General features: G+C 42.2%; 1 protein-coding gene across 3 annotated transcripts in view; it reads left to right on the plus strand.

Annotated features, from left to right (window-relative positions):
* UNC80 (unc-80 homolog, NALCN channel complex subunit) overlaps positions 1-20166 on the plus strand; it is a 119030-nt gene that overhangs the window by 54783 nt on the left and 44081 nt on the right. For 2 of the 3 annotated variants that reach the window (XM_042874555.1, XM_042874556.1), the window contains exons 25-35: positions 1618-1751; positions 3706-3871; positions 9113-9213; positions 11055-11252; positions 12989-13096; positions 13824-13962; positions 17245-17426; positions 17750-17881; positions 18390-18576; positions 19150-19281; positions 19626-19769. In XM_042874555.1, the coding sequence (XP_042730489.1) occupies positions 1618-1751; positions 3706-3871; positions 9113-9213; positions 11055-11252; positions 12989-13096; positions 13824-13962; positions 17245-17426; positions 17750-17881; positions 18390-18576; positions 19150-19281; positions 19626-19769 (1623 nt within the window). Of the gene's footprint in view, positions 1-1617; positions 1752-3705; positions 3872-7362; positions 7567-9112; positions 9214-11054; positions 11253-12988; positions 13097-13823; positions 13963-17244; positions 17427-17749; positions 17882-18389; positions 18577-19149; positions 19282-19625; positions 19770-20166 lie in introns of all 3 variants that reach the window. The other variant, XM_042874554.1, reaches the window with a different exon arrangement.

Genomic DNA, 20166 nt, shown 5'->3' on the forward strand with positions numbered 1-20166 from the left:
TTTGGGATTAAGGGGAGGAGGTGGAAATGGCATTTGTGGGAAGTGATATCAAGATGGGTATTAACACTGAGCTTAGACCTTCACATGTGCCACTCTGTGGTGTGCCAGCACTAGAAGCAATATGAGTGTGGGTGGCTGTTCTGGATGTTTTATTGGCTCCTCAGGAGGTATATCCAGAGCAGGAGAGCGCACATCAATTTCTTCCTCTCCTGTACTGTGAGTGCCTTTTAAAAGGTGGGGAACGTTCCTGTATTGAAGTGATGGAACAGGCTTTGTGTCCCTGTTCAGCAATTGATACTGGGCACTCACCAGGGTGACATGAAACTGCTTTAACAAGGCAGCGTAAGGTGAGCAAACAGAGAACACACTGTGGGCTAGAAAGCCACATAAAAGCTGAAGTACTTGCCTGAGAACCATGTTATAGATAGAAGATATCCAGTCAGCTTTCGTGTGGAAGACAGACCTTTCCAGAAGCTGCCCTGTGCACAAAGGAGTTAGACTGAGGAGCATAAAGTATGCTGATGGATTTTCCATTACACCATGCAGCTCATCTCTATTTAACAGCTCAGATTATTTTAGTCCGTGTGGAGTCCATCTTCACTACACGTAGCATGTACAGAGGAATTAACGAGGTTCATAGAATTAATCTGGTTTTATCTGATGCTGGCAGTGCCTTCTTGTTTGGTTTGGACTGTTTCTTTGCAAAAAGTTGTTAGATTATACATCAGAGAAAGCGAGCAAAAACAAACTTGTCTATAATTCCTCGAGATGGTAAATATGAGGTAACGCTAAAAGATGGTTGCAGTTCATCATTATCACAACTAATTTTTTAAATACTTTTTTTTTGTACTGTTCATAATCCTAACTAGCATTTTTAAAATTTATCAAGCACTGAAGAATGTTTCATACTTTTTAAGCTTAGATTGCTTATGAAGTGTAGGACTTCTGAAGCTGATAGTCTAGACTCAGTCAAGCACAACTTCAAGTATTTGGGTCATCCCTTTTCCCTTCTCTTGTTAGAGGTTAAGCATTTGAATGTATAACTTGAATATGCAGTTGGATTATTTTTTTCTTTAATTATCTTTGAGTGGCATTTGGCTTCAGTGCACACAAATAAAGAAGCTCGATTTCAGAGGAGACTGCATTTTTCAGTTATCAGGGTAGTTCTTAGTAACAGATGCAGTACTTTGCTGGCTAATCATAATTCCATATATATATTGAGAAACTTTGCTACATTGAGTATTGCAGAAGATTTGTCTGAATGCAAAACTGTAAAGAGACAGAAGGATATCTACTTCTTCACTTGTATCAGCATTAAATGAGAAGGTGTATAAAATACTGAAAGATCATGTCAATTTAGTAGATAGCTCGCTATACTGTGTAATATGTTGGAGAATACTGGACTGTGTTGGCACTGTGCCACGTGCCAGTAAATGCATGGATTGATATTTGTACTATTATGATCCTTTTAGTGTAGGAAGAGTAGCATAGATAGAACTCTGGATTTTCCTTTTTTAGTGCAGCTTGTATTGTGCACCATACATAAAAACGCCCATCACGTTCTGGTTCATCGTTTTGCATCATCTCCTTGCTCACCATAGAAATATTTTTTCCTAGGCACTGTGAATCCTACCAAATGTTGTTGTCCTTTTGCGCTGAAAATGGCAGCCTGCCAGCTCCTCCTGGAGATTACCACTTTCCTTCGAGAGACCTTTCCATACATGCCTAGGCCACGTCCCGAGCCTCTTGTGGTAAGTGGGCAATAGGAACAGGAGAGGGAGATGTGCCAGCAAAGTCACTGTGCTCTGTGCCTTTCTGAGGAGAGAGAGGCTGGGATAACTCAAAGGAACGTCTGACGCAGAGGGACAGGAGCCATTGTCTGTTAGGAAGATAGTTAGGGCGGCGTGCATCAAATGAGCCAATTAGAAAGGTAAGGCTAGGGAAGCAGAATATGTGTTGGAAGTCCAAGGGAGTTTCAAAGTAGAGAAAGCAGCAGGTGGCTTGAGAAACTGTTTGGAGGACCTGAGAGTGCAACAAATGACAGTTCAAGTGCAACATAGCTGATTAAGAGTGTCAGCTGACACTCAACAGAGAAGTTAGGAGAAAGGAGAGAAGATGATTGGCAGAGCATTTGCAGAAGCTTAGAGCGTGCACTTCTTTGTCATGGTTGCAGTTTTTGTGTTGTCTTATTAGAATTGAAGGAACAAAGGAAAGAAAGGAAAGAAGCAAAGAACGAACGAGACTTCCGTGAGCCTAAGAGAGACACAGGCAAATATTAGCATGAGTAACAAGCTAAGCATCTGATAAGGTGACAGCTAATTTTCCGAATGGCAGAACCTCATAATTTCTAGCAGCTCATTCTTATGTGGATTTTCTTATGTCAATTAATGCGTTTAACATCACCTTCAACCTGTTGTTTCACGAAATATGCAGGCTGTCTTCTGTCAGCTGTCTTCTGTCAAGTTATGTTGGAAGTGGCCAGCAAATTCAGAGGTGATGAACATAGAATGACACATAAGCAGTATGATCTTGTAAGCATAATTTCCTCGGGAAATCAGACTACATTTTTTGAGGGAAGAGTGAAAAGTCAGATTTCTAAGAGAGCGCAGAGGATTTAGCCCTACTGTTGTTCTTTTTGTTAATGAAGGGCCAAATTTTGCTGATAACAGTCATTCTTGAAAGGGCGATGGCTCAGCGTTGTTGTAGTTAGGATTTGAGGCTGATTTCAAAGGCTGTAGTTGAACTATGAAGAAGTGACTCAGCCCCCAGGTATGTAAGAATGGCAATAATGAAAAGCAGAGAAATTCAGCATGAGTCTTCCTAAACACCTTGTTGATGTTTTTGCTATGTAAGAAATGGCTACATCCAAAAGTAGGGTAATACCAGGATTTAGGATTCATCTCAGCAAAGTAGCTGTCTTAAAGCTAAGAATATGGTGGCTAATATGTACTTTTGTGTGATGCACTGAAAAAATGTCTTTCATTTTGTCATTTAGTTTTGTGGGGACAGCAGTTTCCAGTGTGTACACGTTGACAAACAGCAGTGAGGAGTCACGTGTTGAAACACTTCAAGGGGGATAACTCTGACCGTACCCGAGGAACATATCTGTAGTGCTATTGTGGCTTAGGTTCAGATTGGTTCAGGATAAAAGCTCATGGTCTCTTGCCTAAACTGTTTGTGTTGGATAACTTTTTAAGCTATCAACATGGAAATTTTTAATGCCAAATACACTACAAGCCATTACTTGAGCTGTATATTATATCCCAGGTTTTGTTGTTGAGGAAAGTCAAAATATTTCCCTTATTTTAATCAACTGTTAGCTTTTCTGACAGTCATTTGTGTTCATTTTCCACACGGATGCAAAGCTGACTGCAGATTGTTTGGGGCCTTCCACTGGCATGAAATAGACTAGTATCAGCTAATCCATTTCAACACACTCAGTCTAGAATATGTTTGACCAAACTCTTCTTTTTCCCCCTAGCCAGCTCTTAGAATAATAGCCTTTGCCATGTTTCAGGTAGTTCCCAGGAACATCAGTAGGAGTTTGTATAGAAATTCCAGTAGGAGACCTCTTGAGCCTACGTACTTTTATCCAGAAATAAGTAGTCATCTGAACCATTCTTCCTGAAGTTTCTATGGTTGTAATGGAAAAAGATGGTGATTCAAACTGGTTGCACATCTGTGTGGTCTACATGCTGCCAACAGGATCTGGAGAGCTGTAGGCTACGTCTGGACCCTGAGATGGACCGGCACAGGTATGAAAGAAAAATCAGCTTTGCTGGGGTTCTGGATGAAAATGAAGATTCAAAGGATTCCCTGCACAGCAGCAGCCACACCCTCAAATCTGAGGCTGGCTTCGAGGAGAAAAAAGGTTTGTTGGCACAACAAGGCTTGTGTATTCTTCAGGCTTGTGAAGTGGCGCTTGATTTTATGTTTTCATTTGCATAGACTGTGTTAAAAAGCAGGAGGCCGTGGAGTCACCTGGCTCTGAATCATTTCTGAGATGCTTTTTGCCTTCAGGTTTCAATATATCGAATGTGAGAAGCAAAGATCTTAAATTATACAAAGCACTGCTATGACTGAAACCAATTGAGAGCACTGCAAGATTTCTAGAAGGGAGGATGTTTTACATGGGATTGTATCTCAGTGCCATGCTGTTAGAAGCATCGCTATTTGATACGCTTCATAAATAAAGATCAAAGGTGGTTTTATTTGTTTCTTATTCTGATTACATTTTATTTTATTTTATTTTGTGAAAACCAGAGATAGGAGGGAATATTGGGATTTTTCTGTGAAAATCTGTACTGGTTTGGAAGTCATGGCATCTCATGGAATTAGTGGGTGATCACTTGATCTCTTGAATTCTTTGCTACCACATGGAAAAAACACACATACATGGCTTTTGATGGCGAGCAGATTAATGTTACCAACATACTGTATACTGTACAAGCAAACCTCAAGCTCACTGTGTTTGCTGAGAAAAGCAGATTGTTTCCATTTTTAAGCCATCTCATGCAAAACTCACGTACTACCTGATGGTACAAGTGTTGCAATACAATATACAGTCATTATTTCAATTTGCAAGTAGAAACTAAACTGCCAGGAGTCACCTGTAAATGATTTTCCCTCAAACACGTTTTCTGGAAGCACTATTTAGTCCTGTCTTACAAAGGCCATATAGAGACACAGATGTTTGAATGATGATTTTGATAATTGTTTCAAAAGGATGGTTTACAGTTATTTGAAAAGGATGAATTCTGTGGCTGGTTATCCTCTAGGATCTGTACTGTGTATTGATGATTCAGGGGCACTTTTGTTTGCTTCAGAGGGCTTTGGACCAAGTCCTTGTCGTCTTCAGCTGTAACCCTACCATAATTACTGTAGAAAGTAAAGAAAGAAACATTTCTAAGATTCACCTAGTGTATAGTTGCTTCCAAATTTGTTTGTCACATGGACAGTTACTTCTGTGAACACAGCTAGGGACTTCTTTCTAAGAAAGGTCAGGTGAGTTAAGTTCATGCTTAACCTAGTGTTTTGTGCCCCTGACGTAATGGCAGCTCGGAGATGCACACCGGACTACGGTCCATCTCATAATCTTAACCCAGTGGGATGAGATGTTTCTTAACTATTTAGATGAGGAAATGTTTTGGTTTTTTTTGAAGATAGCTACGTAATTCCATGAAGACCCTTTTCAGCCTCTCAGGCAGCAGTCTCGTAAATGACAGAACGCCTACAAGCATGTGGTGCTGCTGGAAAACTCTGATGGCCATTCTACAACTATCCCATTTTCCTTAGAGACAGTACTGACTGAGCTGTAACTCCATGTGTTACTGTGCTGCAGGCCTACTGTAGAATTGAATTATTTTTGAGAAGATAATTGACTTTGTTTAAATGATTTTTCCTGCAGTTTTAGATTGTAGGTTTTTTTTTCCCCATTTTCCTTTCTCTGTAATCTGTCCTGTAGTATTCCTTACTAAAGTTACTTCTTAACTACATTTTAGAGATGAGAAAGGTGATAATAGTAAGAAGGCCGACCCCTAAATATATGCTAGCAAGAAATGAATTTGAAGTGTCTGGAATCTAAATAAATGCAAGATAATGTTTTAGTTAAAAATTACAATAATTATGTTCTTTTCCTGGCCATAGCATATTCTTGTGGGGATCTACCTGGGCCACGTAAGATGCAGAGGCATCTTTTGTAATTGCACATTTCTAGATAAGAAAATGTTGCTGTGTGACTATAACTAAATTTTTCTTGCCTGCAGAGGCAGGTCTCTTTATCTCTACCTGTCTGATGAATACTAATCTGCTTCCTTTCACTTACTCTGGAGTGTTAAAAACTTTGTTCTCATTGCTCACCCCAGGCATGACTTATCAGCTAATCCAAAAGCTTCGGGTTTACTGTCTAGAATCTGCTCCAGGTAGGTCTGAAACGTAGACACTAAAGCTAGGTAGATGCAGGCTCTCACTGTGTCATACATTCTGTTTAGGCACTAACGCGGTATTCTACAAAATTCGGTTACAAGAGCTAAAGTAGTTTGGTGTTTGTGTGAACTGAGCAGCTGTATAGAGATTGATCTGAGCAAAATTCAACCAGTAACAATTGCTAAGAAACTCAGCGTGATCACTTGGAGGGAGATCTGGTCACTCAACAGTGATTTGCCCAGCTGATCCATGACGCCTGAACAGTAGCTCTCAGAACCTATCCTGTCTTCGGCCAGGGTGTTAGTCACTGGAAGTGGAGTGGGTGTTGGGTTCTGGAGGAATTAGGAGCATTCTCAGCAGGAAAGGTATGTCTGTTTTATTTCTCGAAGCCAAAATACAATTCATTTGAAATATTTTCTTACCCACGGTATCCAAAAACCTGTGTCCTGTTCATTCTCAACAAGACTCCAAAAGAGCGATCAATCACACATGGCCCTGCCTGATTAGATCTGCAGTAAAATGACTGAGTGTTGCAACATTTGGACTGACATACTGCCATGTACTGCCTTTGAACTAAGAGGAGAACGAAAGTGCAAACGGTTGGTGCTTTGAACATTGAACCATTTCATGTCTGTGCTCATCAAAAATGCAGAGTGTTAATGGATGTTGTTAATGCCTGAAAGCTGCTGATTTGTCTGAAGGAGAGGATCTACGTGCTCCTGTTTCCTCTAAAGCATTCTATTGACTGAAGAGTAACATGCAGAGACACGGATTTATGCAAATCTTACTTCAAAGAAGTCGTGTGTGCTAACCTCATGAAGCAGACTACCCTTCTGCAATCACGTGTGCTGTGTGAATAGTTGATTCTACTGCAGATTTCAGTGGGTTTTTCAGAACCCAGGCCCACAAGAAAATAGGTTTTTCCATGGTGCCTTGTTCATGCTTGGGATTCAGCCATCTATCCCTAGCAAGAAGTGATTCTGCACTAATGACGACCCCAGGGGCTGGCAAAGAAAAATGCAATTTACATCCATTGGACAGATTCTGTTTCCTGGCAGGAATTGATTCAAAGTGGTGTGAATCGTAGTTTTTCCTTGTCCACTTTCTGGGTTTTTGTTAGAGCAGCTGACTCTACTTGCTGGTGGTTGAAGAAGGGCTAATTCCAAATACAGACAAGGCCTGAGGCGAGGTACCAGGTCTACAGGAAAAGAGGTGCAGAACACATTTCCTTAAACTTTCACTTCCTGATTGACAGAGCTGCATTGGCGGTGGCTTTGGAGGGAGCCTCTGGCCCTATATTTCTTGGTAGAAGAAAAGATGCTGCAACATAGGCTGGCAGCACAAGGTTGGGAGGGAGGGGTGGGCCAGGATATATTTCTTTTCTAAAATGGGGAAAAATTAAGGGGAAAAAAGTCCTCTTTTATTCTTTTAATACAGTTCCCAGCAGGAAGATCAGGATAGGAGGCTCCCGCTTGCTCCAGATTAAAGGAACCCGCAGTTTCCGGGTGAAGAAGGGGGGTTCCCTTTCCAGCATTCGCCGGGCCGGCAGCCTAAAGAGCACCAAGTTATCACGGCAGGACTCAGAGTCTGAGAATGAGGAGCTGCAGCTGTCCCACAGCAGGGACACTGTCACTGATATAGGTAACTTAGATGAGTGGGTGGAAAGGGAGGGGATGAGTAGGCAGGTCCTAAACTCCTGATGTGATGGCAGCAGAGCTAGAAACAACCACAGACCCCCACCCCGACAGGCTAGGTAGGAAAAACCTAGAGTCCTTTTCATGGACTGGCAGAAGTAGGGCCTGGGTAGAATATGGTTCAAATCCTGCCGCCGAAGGCTTGGCTGCAGGGTCAGCTCCATGTGCAGACTGCCCATTCAGAGCTCCGTGTTACAGCATGAACTCTTGGAATGCTGGTGTCTGCCAGCTGAATGCATGCTGTCTTTAGGGGATCACGTGCACATGTGTATATGCACATACACACACCCCTAAATCATCTGATATAAAGAATAAGGTCATATGTATATATGATATTTTATTGTCTATATTAACAGATAGGAGATATATATATATATATGTTTGGACATGTGCTTCATATTTACGTAGTACATGATATCAAAGCATGCCATATGGCATGTAGTATATATATATATAACTGTATGTAGAACATAACATGTGCGTGCTACATACTGTATTTCTACATATTGGCATATACATCTATTTTTACTGTTTACAGTTGCCTTCCTTAGTTTTCAAAAAGATGAATCTCAGTATATGTATGTTATAGAAACCAAATATGCATCCTGTCAGAAGAAATCTCCATCACAGTTGAACTTAAGGGGCTCTCTCTAATAGAGTTGTTAACCAAAAACTAAGGTTTGCATCCATTTAGAGTGGAAACGGCATCCCAAGCTTAATGGTCGTTTTTATGTTGATCAGAGGATGTTTTATTAGGTAAACATGGAGAGTATGGAGAGTAGCATTGCCTGTTCTGTAGTCTTTGGAAAGTCAGAGTTCACTTAAAGAGGAGAAAGAAAGGATTAACTAGAGTTCGTCTCCAGTCATCCCTTAACAGTACTGTTAGTATTATAGGAAACCCACGGGTAATGAAATGGCTGCAGGAAACACAAGGTTCAGTGCTGTTCCCACATAAATCTCTCCTTTGCCTGAATTCTCTAGAACTAGTATGCTAGAATCAGGATTTTTTTCCCCTTTCATCCCCGTAATGTTAGCAGTTTCTATGGGCATTTAGCGATTACTTGGTCCACTGGTGCTTCCAGTTGGATGCCACTTCTGGTTGGATTTTTTTTTTGATGTTTTTAATCACAGAGCCCAGTCAATGCAGATCACTAAACCAACCATTTATAGCATCTGAATGGTGCGAAGAAGTTCTTCCTGATGTTTTTTTTTTTATTTCCTCCTCCCTTTGCACTAAAGAAAATATGTGAGGAGGGAGCAGTTTGCTCCTGACAAAAATGGCCTGTGAGACATTGGCATCTGAATTGTAATTGTCTAACCAGCGTGATACCAACGTTGGGGAGGGGTGTCCAAATGCAGTTTTGCAGTGTGGCATATTCAGTGTACTGTGGTCTGTTTCCACAAGGCTTGCCTGGCTTACAAGTGCTGTCCCTAGGCTTTAAGCATATAGGAAGCAATAAAAACAACCACCTTTGGATATTTTTCTTTTGAAGAAGGGAGCCCTTGGAGCGCGAGCGAACCTAGCATTGAGCCAGAGGTGCTGAGCAGCACAGGCACGGAGGAGAACTACCATCGGAACATGTCATGGCTGCATGTAAGTATGGATCATTGACCGTGTTTTCCAAGCTAGTACCTCAGTCCCTGACTATCTTACTTCTCTGTCACTTTTCTGTTGCTGGTAGTGGTTACATGTCAACTGGAAAATCCACTGTACTGAGTGGAGTATGTAGACATGCAAGCGTGTACTGAGTGATGAATTAATAGAGGATAAATTCATTTCCTGACCTAGCAGCTTAGGATAAAACATGATGCCTTTACTCAGTGTGGGAGGGTGTGTGGACTGTTGAACACGAAGCATGAAATGAAAGGAACTTGAGCTATTTTTCTCACTTGGTTTGATTATCCTGCTTAGGAGAAAGGATGATTTAAAAAATCACGTGTTCAAGTTAATGCCACACATGTACCAGTATCACATGAGAACTTTCTCATTTTTGTTTGTTGGAAGGAAGGTATGGGTGGGTGTTTACTAAAACTGCAGCAAAGCAAAACCCTGCTTTACTTGGCAGTCGTGCAAACCACTCAAAAGGGTCATTGGGTCCAGTTTCTTCTTTGTGTGCACATTTCCTTTATGGCAGCCCTATATATAGTGTCCTCACTGTGTGTCACTGTGCTGTAACTACAAGTTACAGTGCACCCAGGACTCAGTAGAGGCTGTACAGTGCTGATCAGATTTACCATTCACGCATTCATGCAGCATTAGTGACTTGAGTTATCCCCGTTTGACCCCAAAATGAAGTAATACCAGAACAAGTGAGCAAAGACAACGGTCCCAAATATGATGCTGAGATTTGTCTTAAATTAAGCTCCTGACTTTTCAAAAGCCTAAATATTTGAGAGTGGAGAGTGATGTGGCTGCCTTACCTGAAAGAGTGGGCAGGCTGCAGCTGCAGAAGTATTAAGTGCATGGAAAGTGTGGGGTAGCCTCCTTCTGTTAGTTCTAGGTATTTCCACACTAGGCTGTACGATGAAGAGAAAGGTTTATAAAGGCCAGTTATGATCTACAGTGTGAACAGCTTGCAGATGCCCTAGTGTTTCCCTTGGAGTACTACAAACGGTCTGGTGTTGTCTGTGACTTGAAGACCTGTGTACAAACTGCTGCTGGACTGAACTCTCTTCCTCCAGGAATGAATCCTCTGAGGTACAACCAGAGAGCAGTCACTAAATTGCATACTTACCAAGGTTGCTTTTAATTGATTAGTTTGGACTTAATAGTTGTGTTGCTACGGCAAAGCAGGGCTTAGTAGAGCAAAATGCCCAGATATTAACTGTTTCTTAGACCGATTTTGCAGCTCTCTGCTGCCATATGGCATCACCACTAGAAATAGTAGCTGAGCCAGCTAACATAAAACTAGGCTGGATTGGGCCTACCCAAGCACAGCAAGGCAAGTATACCACATAAGCACTGGCAGAGCTAGTTAGTAGTTGAGAGTGTGTTGAGACATTTCATTTCCCTTTCCTTGAAGGAAACTAACCCTTGAATCTAATATGTTTGCATCTTTGATGGTGCTTGAGTAGTTAACTATTTCCAGTCTAAGTCTTTATCTCAGACTGGAGATAGAATAGCTTTTCTGTGATCTGAAAGTACTGTTTTCCTCAACCATAATCTTGCCACCAGCCAAACATATGCACTTAGAGCAGCTCTCTTCCTTTGTCTGCTTTGTTAACACCAAGGTTTATTTAGCTGTGCCTAGCCAGTTCATAAACTACTTGCAGGTGTGGAGATGAGCACAGGTAGGCTTATCTTTTCGAAAAGCTATGTTGAGCATCTTGCCTTGCCAGCTAGGCTGTGAATATCAGCCTGCCGTCCCCATCACTGGCTGCATATGCTATGCAGCATGACTCTATAGGTGACTATCCAATTTTATTCCTTTCAAGGTTATGATCCTCTTATGCAATCAGCAAAGTTTCATATGTACTCACATTGACTACTGTCACCCGCACTGCTACCTCCATCATAGCCGGTCCTGTGCTCGCCTTGTCCGTGCCATCAAACTCCTGTATGGAGACACAGTGGACTCTCTTCGAGAAAACAGCACATTGAACAGTGTGGCAAGAGGCAAAAAGCAAAAAGAAGTGAGTAAATGGAAAATCTATCATGGTTTTATGTTTTTTGTTTTGTTTTGTTCTCTGGGCAAGGCATAAGTATCTTCAAGGACTGCATAATGTATTCAAAGAACGCTCTATCATGAGAAAAGGAACACAGCACTTTGCTAAACGCAGTACTGCAAAAAGTTACTAAGTGATTTAGCATTATGGAAAGAATGTAAACTGTATTGTTCAGGAAAAAACTTGGTTGCTGATAAGGATGTTAAAATGCCTATAGGCTGACCTTAAATGTACTGCTCTTTTATGAGATTTGTTTATCAGCCCCTGGAGTCTCATTCCTTTTTTCCCGTTCCTTCTTGTCTGTTAACAAGAATCATTCCTGGAATTCTGGTAAAACCTTGCAAGATTTCTTTTGGATCTGAGATTTCAGCTCTTTTCCAATAATTGTTTGCATCGGTCTTTACTATTACAGTCTCTTTAGTGAGATGCTTTTGATGATCATCTCTGCAAGACAGAGTCAAAAAAGGTTGTGCCTTTTTAGGCGTATGCACAGTGCCTTTAACTTCACTGGAAATATATTTGTTGGTTCAGCAAAATACCCACAGAGCTACCGAATGAATAAGGTAAATATCTGGTAAATGCCTATATAGCTTCAACCACAAAAGACAGACGTTCTTCTGAATATTTGCAACGGCAGAAGTCATCCTGCTGGTTAGCAGTAACAGTGAAAGCGAAAGTGTTCATGAAACTCTCATCAAGATTTTAGTTGGGTAGCGGCTCTCATCTGCGTAAGTGGAAATGAAAGATGATAAGAATAATTTAGAATGTTTCTTTATCAACCGTTGGATTGTTTGTTTCCTGTCAAGTTAGAAGGGTATCTTTATGGAACAAAGCGCAGGGCAGATTAAATGAGGTAATGATTCTGCTTTCCTGGAAAGAACAATTCCCGTATGTTTCCTCTGGCATAGAAAAGCAGTGTGTAAATTAGATATTAAGAAATAGAGGCAGTCGTTTCCTCCACGGAAGGCAAGCGTAAGATGAGCAGCTGGCAGTGTTCATGAAAGGTAGCAAAAGAACACTATGCAATGCTGTATATTGTTCCATCTCCAACTGCAAAGCAGGATGACACAAATTTAATCCTGGGGCTTTTGAGCCCCCTGAAAAATGAGAGACGCTGCTTTACTCAGCGTGCTACCAGCTTGAGGAGAAAATCTGTGGAAACAGCATTCTGGAAAAGTTCTTGGTATTGTGAACAGTGAGCATGAACAGGCCATTGGCACTGGCAATCTGCTAGAGACAACAATCAGAGAGGCATAAGCTCAAGTCTTAAAATGAGTTGTCACATGCTCTCTGCAGAAGATAAATGTAGCTGAGAGAGGAATAAGTGTTATACACAGCAAACATTTCAGTTGGGAATTTTTGGGAAAGCTGTAGCTTTTGTACCACTTCTGTGTTTAAAATACTGTCCACCTAAAATACACGAGTGTCACCTGTGAAGATTACACAAGGAACGTTCTCAGTCCTCCCTGGGTTTATTGTCTTCTTCAAGCTTTTATTGGGAAAAGCAGTGTTAAAAAGAGAAGAAAATGGGATGTCATCTCACTGATACTAGGCCTGTCGCTAGCACAGGAAAGGGCTTGGTGCTGCACCTCTGGTACTTGGCAGCTTCTAGTGTATGGAAATTCCTCTTGTACGTGATCTCCCTTTCCACACTTCAGGAAATCAAAATGAGAACACTTATTTTTTTCTTTTTTCCTTTTCAGTGCTCAGACAAGTCATGCCTCAGAACTCCCTCTTTAAAAAAGAGAGTGATTGATATCAACTTGGAAGGAAAGAAGGACTCTGGAATGTTAAAATACATTAGGCACCAGGTACTGACTAAGCAAGGCCATACACTGGTTGGGGAGGTTGCTACACAGATGTTGGGTCAGGCTGCAACTAGAAGGAAAATGTGTATGGATCATGAAGCCCATATGATGGAAAGAACTGTTGTTCTTGAGTGTGGATTAGTTCAGACGTGCATGTTTTCATGAGATGAGTAATGCTAAATTTAAGCTTTTTAGGGGAACTCCTGGCAAAGAATCCTTGAAAGATATAGGTCCATTAAATGTTGATCAACATCCATGGCTTCCCATAGGGATAAATGCATCAAGACTGGGACACAGAAAATAAAACAGAGGAAAAACCACGAATCCATTTAGATGCAACCTGTCAGTGTACAGGAAGTTTCTTTTGTTCTTTCTTGTTCAGTGCTCTTGAAGAAGTAATGGGCAATTCTTGGTTGTCTGAAATTTTCATGGATTGACATCAGTGTATGTGCACCATCTTGGAAGAGTTTTCCATTCCTTTTGTCCTCTTTATCCATGTTTTGTGACCTAAGTGAGTAGCATCAGACTCAGAACTGCTGATTTAGTGAAGGTTGAAAGCAATGTTCTTCTGTGGAACATTATCTGAAATGACTGAAACTAGAAGCTATCAGCCAGATAAAGTGCTGTCCAAAACTAGGGTAATTGTTAAAAATGTGACAGTGTTCACTGAAGACGGATGGCACAGCTCAGCTGTAGGTTGTGACGCTTCTATTTGTAAATATTTTTACAGGTTATGAGCCTCTCCCCTGCACCTTTGTCACTGCTAATCAAGGCAGCTCCTGTCCTCACTGAGGAAATGTATGGGGACATCCATCCTGCAGCATGGGAGCTCCTGCTCAGTGTGGATGAGCACATGGCTGGAGCAGCAGGTAAGGGAACAAAAACAGTCAGCCTATCTAGCAGACAGCTCAACTCACAGCAGGTTACAAGGCCCTGCAAGACAGCTGTCTAGTGGAGGAGGTCTTAATGACATCAAGGATTTTGTTAGGGCTATTTGGTTTTTGCAGACCTTCCTGTGCTTTTGTGCTCTATACAAAAGAGGTGGTCAGAAGCTCCAGGAAGACAATCTGCACAGCCCTGTTTATGGTCAACAAGCAGAGAAAACCACAACTGGTAATTTGTGTTTAGCAGGATTTCTATGCAGAGGAAATACAGCAATATAATCAATTCAGAGTTTGCTCAAGCATTTGGTATGTTGCCTTTGTTTTGCTTTCATTAAGCTATTTCTATCTTGACTAGAGACCAGGCAAGGTCAACTCTTTCAAGGGTAGATAACGGCAGGACAAGGGGAAGTGGTTTTAAGTTGAAGGAGGGAGGATTTAGGTTGGATATCAAGGGGAATTTCTTCATGGGCAGAGTGGTGAGGTGCTGAAACAGCTGCCCAGAGAGGCTGTGGATGCCCCGTCCATCCCTGGAGGTGTTCAAGGCCAGGTTGGATGGGGCCCTGGGCAGCCTGCTCTAGTATTAAATGGGGAGGTTGGTGGCCCTGCATGTGGCACGGATGTTGGAGTTTGATGATCCTTGAGGTCCCTTCCAACCTGGGCCATTCTGTGATTCTATGATTCTGTGTTTCGAGGTTAACCCAGCACAGTCTTTTTCATTGCCTCAGGTGCCCAGCAAGCCACTCTCTCACTCCTCAGCAAGGGGAGAAAGTAAGAGGGGAAAAATGAAGGTCAAAATAAGGACAGAGAGAGATTGCTTACCTGTCACAAGCAAACAGACTTAACTTGAGTAAAATTGACTTACTTCATTGATAATTAATGACATAGTAGAATGGTGGGTACCAAGAAGAAACTAAAACTGCCTTCTCTTTCTCCACCTTCCTTCCAAGCTCAACTTCACTCATGACTTTTCTACATTCTCCTACTCCCTGCAGGGGGAAGAGGGATGGAGCTGTAGTAAGTTCAAAACCCTTTGCTGTTCCTTCCTTTTCACCCTTTTCCCATATTTCTGTGCTGGGTCCAATCTGTGGCATATAGTCTTTCATGAACTATTCTAGCACGGGCCCTTCCTACAGACTGCAGTTCAAAAACTGCTCCAGAATGGGTCTGTATAATAGGCTGAGTTCTTTTTGAATGGACTGCTCCAGCACAGCTCCCCCACAGGCTGCAGTTCCTGCCAGAATACATATTCCAGCATGGGCTCCTCTCCACAGGCTGCAGATCTTAGTAGGATGCTGCTTTTGTGTGGGCTCCCCATGGACTGCAGTTTCCTTTAGCATGTATCCATCTGCCGCAGTGTGGGGTCCTCCATGAGCTGCACTGTGTGTATCTGCTCTGATGTGGTACACCATGGGCTGCAAGAGGACAGCATATGCCACCATTGTTTTCTCCATGGGGCAGGGAATCTTCTCCAGTACCTGGAGCATCTCCTCCCCTCCTTCTTCACTGACCTTGGTGTCTGCAGGCTTGTTTTTCTCATCATTTCTCTTGCAGCTGCTGCACAAGAACTTTTACCCTTTCTTAAACACATAAGCGCAGAGGCATGACCAGCTCATTGGTTCTAGATGGATCTTTGAGCCATCTAGAAATGGCTCTGTCCAGCATGGCGGTGGCCCTGGTCTCTCTTCTCCCAGAGGCCACCTTGTAGCCCCCGTGCTATAGACACCTCACTACGAAAACGCAGTGCACTAGACCAAATGTGCAAACAGGAAGAGAGGAGCAAAATAAAGAAGAGAAGCAAGCTGCTTGAGGCTGCACTTCTTTTCCCCCCCCCCCTTCAGACTGCTTTCTAGGAAAATAATTTTGACTACTACTTTATCAAAACCTTACTAAGACTTCTCTTTCTGAGTGCTATTTGCCTGCCCCTCCAGTGCAACCTGATACATCTTCCTCTTCTTCCTCTTCCTCGAGGGACGATTGAAATCCACCTGAGAGACTGTAGTAGTTGTTTAGTATCGAGTGATTTCAGCCCTGCCATGATTTACGTTCAATCAGGGTCAAACGTGAACGCTCCCAATGTCGCTATCTGCAAGCTGGATGAAAGGAAATCCTGTGTTGCTGTACAACAGCACCATCTACTGGCTCCTTTCCAGGCTGAATCTCTTATTCGGGGTTTTGGAAACCTTTCATTGCGAACTGGCGGTTTCAAATCAGTCCTTCTAAGACCTGATGCAGTTAAAACGCCAAAGAGTAGAAAGGTTGTCTCTGCTGGTGAAGCAGGATGGACTGTACAGATTTGAAGCAGGATTTTGTAGCAGAACTGGAAGCCTTTGCAGTGCAAGGCAGTACCTAAGCAGTCAAAGGTCAGCCTTGCTTTTCTGCATGTGTTCAGATTGCCTTCTGTCAGTACAGCTTTCATGCCTGGCATCTGCTAAGTAAATGTGAACAAGATGGTAATTGTTCTTTTTCTACCATGGAAGAATTACTCCCAAAGAGAAATTATCTCCAGTGATCTTTGCTCAGCTACTGGTCATGAGTACTCACACACACCAACCACCCACAGCAGCACTGTTCTCTTGCTTCCTGCTCAGTGCTCCTTGATATACACCTAAATTAATTGGCCTCCACAGGGCTGGAGTTGGGAGTTGTTCTGTTTATATTCAGATATGCTCTAATGAAATAACAGAGGGCCACCTCAACTTCTGTTCTGTTGTCTTCCATTGTGACCTTGCTCTTTGTCTCCCAATTCATAGCAGCACTATTTTCTCTTGTAGGCAGACTGTAACCATTGCAGTTACGTAAGAGCCATTCTTTTTGTTTCTATTCCATGACAACTGACTTGTGGGTCTTCCACTGAGCCATTTGCTCCTGCTCTGAGTTGTTAAACTCTCCTTTACCAATCACCACAGGAAGCAATCAGAAGTGAAACTTTAGAAAGCCAAGCTGAGTTAGTCCTGTTACATCAAGAGATGCTTCTTATTTTATATCAGTTGTGACTGAGTGTTAGTAACAAGGGCAGAGCTGTGTTTCGTTTTAAAAGTAGGTTTGACAGAACTTCTTACAAGCATAATGCTGTATGGCTCCAAAAGATAAAATCATAGACGTTTTTGTTTCATGGTGCAGTACAAGTTTTGCTAAGCTTAGTAGACTGCTGATCTCATTTTTGGAATCAGGGTTTCTTTCTGATTAGGGTTTGTACAGCTGCAATTTTTCCTGCCAAGTAAACACATTAATAAGGGAAACAGATGATCTGATGTTCTCTCCCTGCAGCTGCCATGTTCCTGCTATGTGCTGTGAAAGTGCCAGAGGCTGTTTCTGACATGCTGATGTCCGAATTTCACCACCCAGAGACAGTGCAAAGACTGAATGCCATTCTCAAATTTCACACGCTCTGGAGGTTTCGTTATCAAGTCTGGCCTAGGATGGAAGAAGGAGCTCAACAGATCTTTAAGGTAGATAGAATACGTGAAACACAATGTCACCGTTTGTGGCTTGTCTTGTAGGATAGATGTGTTATGACATGCTAACATGAAATTGCCTCAAAATCTGTTTAGGAAAAAAAATGGTCATCTCATTCATATACCTAGGTATAGGTGGTGTTGGAATTCCTATATAAAATGGGACGAGTGCACTGGGGAACACATAATGAGGTCCAGAAAAACAGATACAGAATGAGATTTGTCAATGTGGTCTTATTTTATAGTGAGGTACCCTTTAATTAGCACTACAGGCATTAATATTTGTGTGCTGTAACAAACTTTGTGGTTTTGTTTAGATCCCTCCTCCAAGTATAAACTTCACTTTGCCTTCTCCTGTTCTGGGGATGCCCTCTGTGCCAATGTTTGATCCTCCCTGGGTCCCTCAGTGCAGTGGGAGCGTACAAGATCCTATCAATGAAGACCAGTCGGTAAGCAGAGATGTCATGAGACTGAGCATTGCAGTTTCTCAGTAAGGGCCTGGGCGAAGCTGAAGCCTAAAGGTGCAGACAAAACTCTCAAGTTTTCTTGTTGTCCTTAGCTGGAGAAGATCTAATGAATATATTGTCCACGTGGGGCACAGAATGTTCTATGTGGACATAACTTTCTTCTGTCTGTTTGATCGAGGAGATGCTGTAGTGTACATCATGTGCCCACAAGAGACAGCAACTCAGATCTTAGGAGCACAGTTGCTGTCTCTCCAAAGGATAAGTTCACTCAAACTGTTTTCCAGTTTTCTGTCTTGTTTTGTGTGGTGTCTCAGAAGGATGAGACCTATTATACATGTAGCTCCTGGTGCATCTGTTCAGCTAGTGTGACTTTGATTTTATTTAGAAACCGAGTTGCTGAATGTCATTAAGGACCTTGGTGGAACACACAGAATATGTGTATCATAACTAATAGTGTCGAGTTATGTCTCTTCTCTCTTCTTCCTAACAGAAATCGTTTTCAGCCAGGGCAGTGTCTCGTTCCCATCAGCGAGCAGAGCACATCCTGAAGAACCTGCAGCAGGAGGAAGAGAAGAAGCGCTTGGGTCGGGAAGCCAGTCTCATCACTGCTATCCCCATCACTCAGGAGGCCTGCTATGAGCCAACCTGCACACCAAGCTCAGAGCAGGAAGAAGAAGGTGTGCCCCAGGGCCAGAAACTGCCTTCCAGGAAACTGAGAGCACCTGCTACCAACATACAGCACAGCTTAGGGATGTGACGTCCAAGAAAAAGCTGTTGTTAGTAGTAGCAAAGTCCCTGCTTTGGTATGGTCACCACCTTAGAGACTGGACAAGTACTAGCACTGAATCATTTTAATATCTCTAGAAAGGTGTTGAACAACCACTGGATCTAGATATGTTTTGGGAGACACTTGTGCAGAATTTGCAATTCTCAGTAAAACTAAGAACTTAGAACTAAGAACTTAAGAACCAAGAAACTAAGAACAAAGGTGGTTAATAGGATGTACATGAAGAGACAGCTCAGTTAAAATATGACTCACCAAGTCACCGCACACTATTATGGATCAGTGCTTAGCTGGTTCCCAAAGCATGAGTGAAGTGGTTACTTGATCTTCATAGGTCTTAAGTTGTTCTAGTGTTACCTGACTTGAATTTTCAATGTTCCAGCTTGGTTGCAAGTGCTCTCCTTTTGAAAGGTGCCTAAAGTCTGTCAGCTGGATTTGGACTGACATTTCCCATTCTCTTTGTCAGTAGAAGAAGTTGCCAACCTGGCCTCCCGCCGTCTCTCTGTGAGTCCTTCCTGCACCTCCAGTACATCTCATAGGAACTACTCTTTCCGTCGTGGCTCTGTCTGGTCAGTGCGGTCAGCAGTCAGTGCAGAAGGTAGGTTGAAGTCACTGTGGAGTATCCTTTCCTAGCATTTCATTCACTGGAAACCTGTGATCAATAAAGCTGATGGCATTAATGGCGTTACATTTTGCTGAATGTATTCCCAGGCTTGAACCAATTTATAATAAGCTAATTAAAGTTCTTGGGCAGAACGTAGACCAAAGGCTCAATTTCTTCTTGGAAATAGTAGTAAGCTTGTTGTGCATGCACAGTGATCAGATATAGCCTGCCATTTTGTTCTGTTTATACAGCACTAACGCAAACATCTGTCTGACCTGCCTGTATGATGTCACAGCTCATTCACAAACACTCACCTTCTTGTCTTCTTTGTACTCCAGATGAAGAACATACTACAGAGCATACTCCAAACCATCATGTGCCACAACCACCGCAAGCTGTGTTTCCAGCATGCATCTGTGCAGCAGTACTCCCCATTGTCCATTTGATGGAAGATGGGGAAGTCCGGGAAGATGGAGTAGCTGGTACTGAACTAGATTACATTTCAAGTCATTCTTGATTAGAAGTGGCAGAAGCAGCCAGTAATTACAATGTTTACATTTGCTAGGTGCCATAACTAGAGTGAAAGAAGTAATACAACCCTGTATTTGCTCACAGTTCATTTTTCATAGAAGTAGTATGTGCTGTATATTGTCATGAGTATATATATTTGTTACCAACCTTGTGAGTAACCAATTCTCACAAACTATTCACTAATAGATGAGCAACATTTTTTTTTTTTTCATTTGTTGTTAGATCTTGAAGGTTTGTTGGTATTTTGAGGGGCCCTAAAAAGCCCCCAGTTCTACAGAGATGTTGAGAAGCTGGAAGGAATGTAGTGGGATACCAGAACAGAAAGATCTAAAACACATGTTTTGTGAG

Source organism: Lagopus leucura, unplaced genomic scaffold, assembly GCF_019238085.1.
Source record: "Lagopus leucura isolate 7727_CA_CO unplaced genomic scaffold, USGS_WTPT01 Super-Scaffold_100012, whole genome shotgun sequence".
Taxonomy (NCBI): Eukaryota; Metazoa; Chordata; class Aves; order Galliformes; family Phasianidae; genus Lagopus; species Lagopus leucura.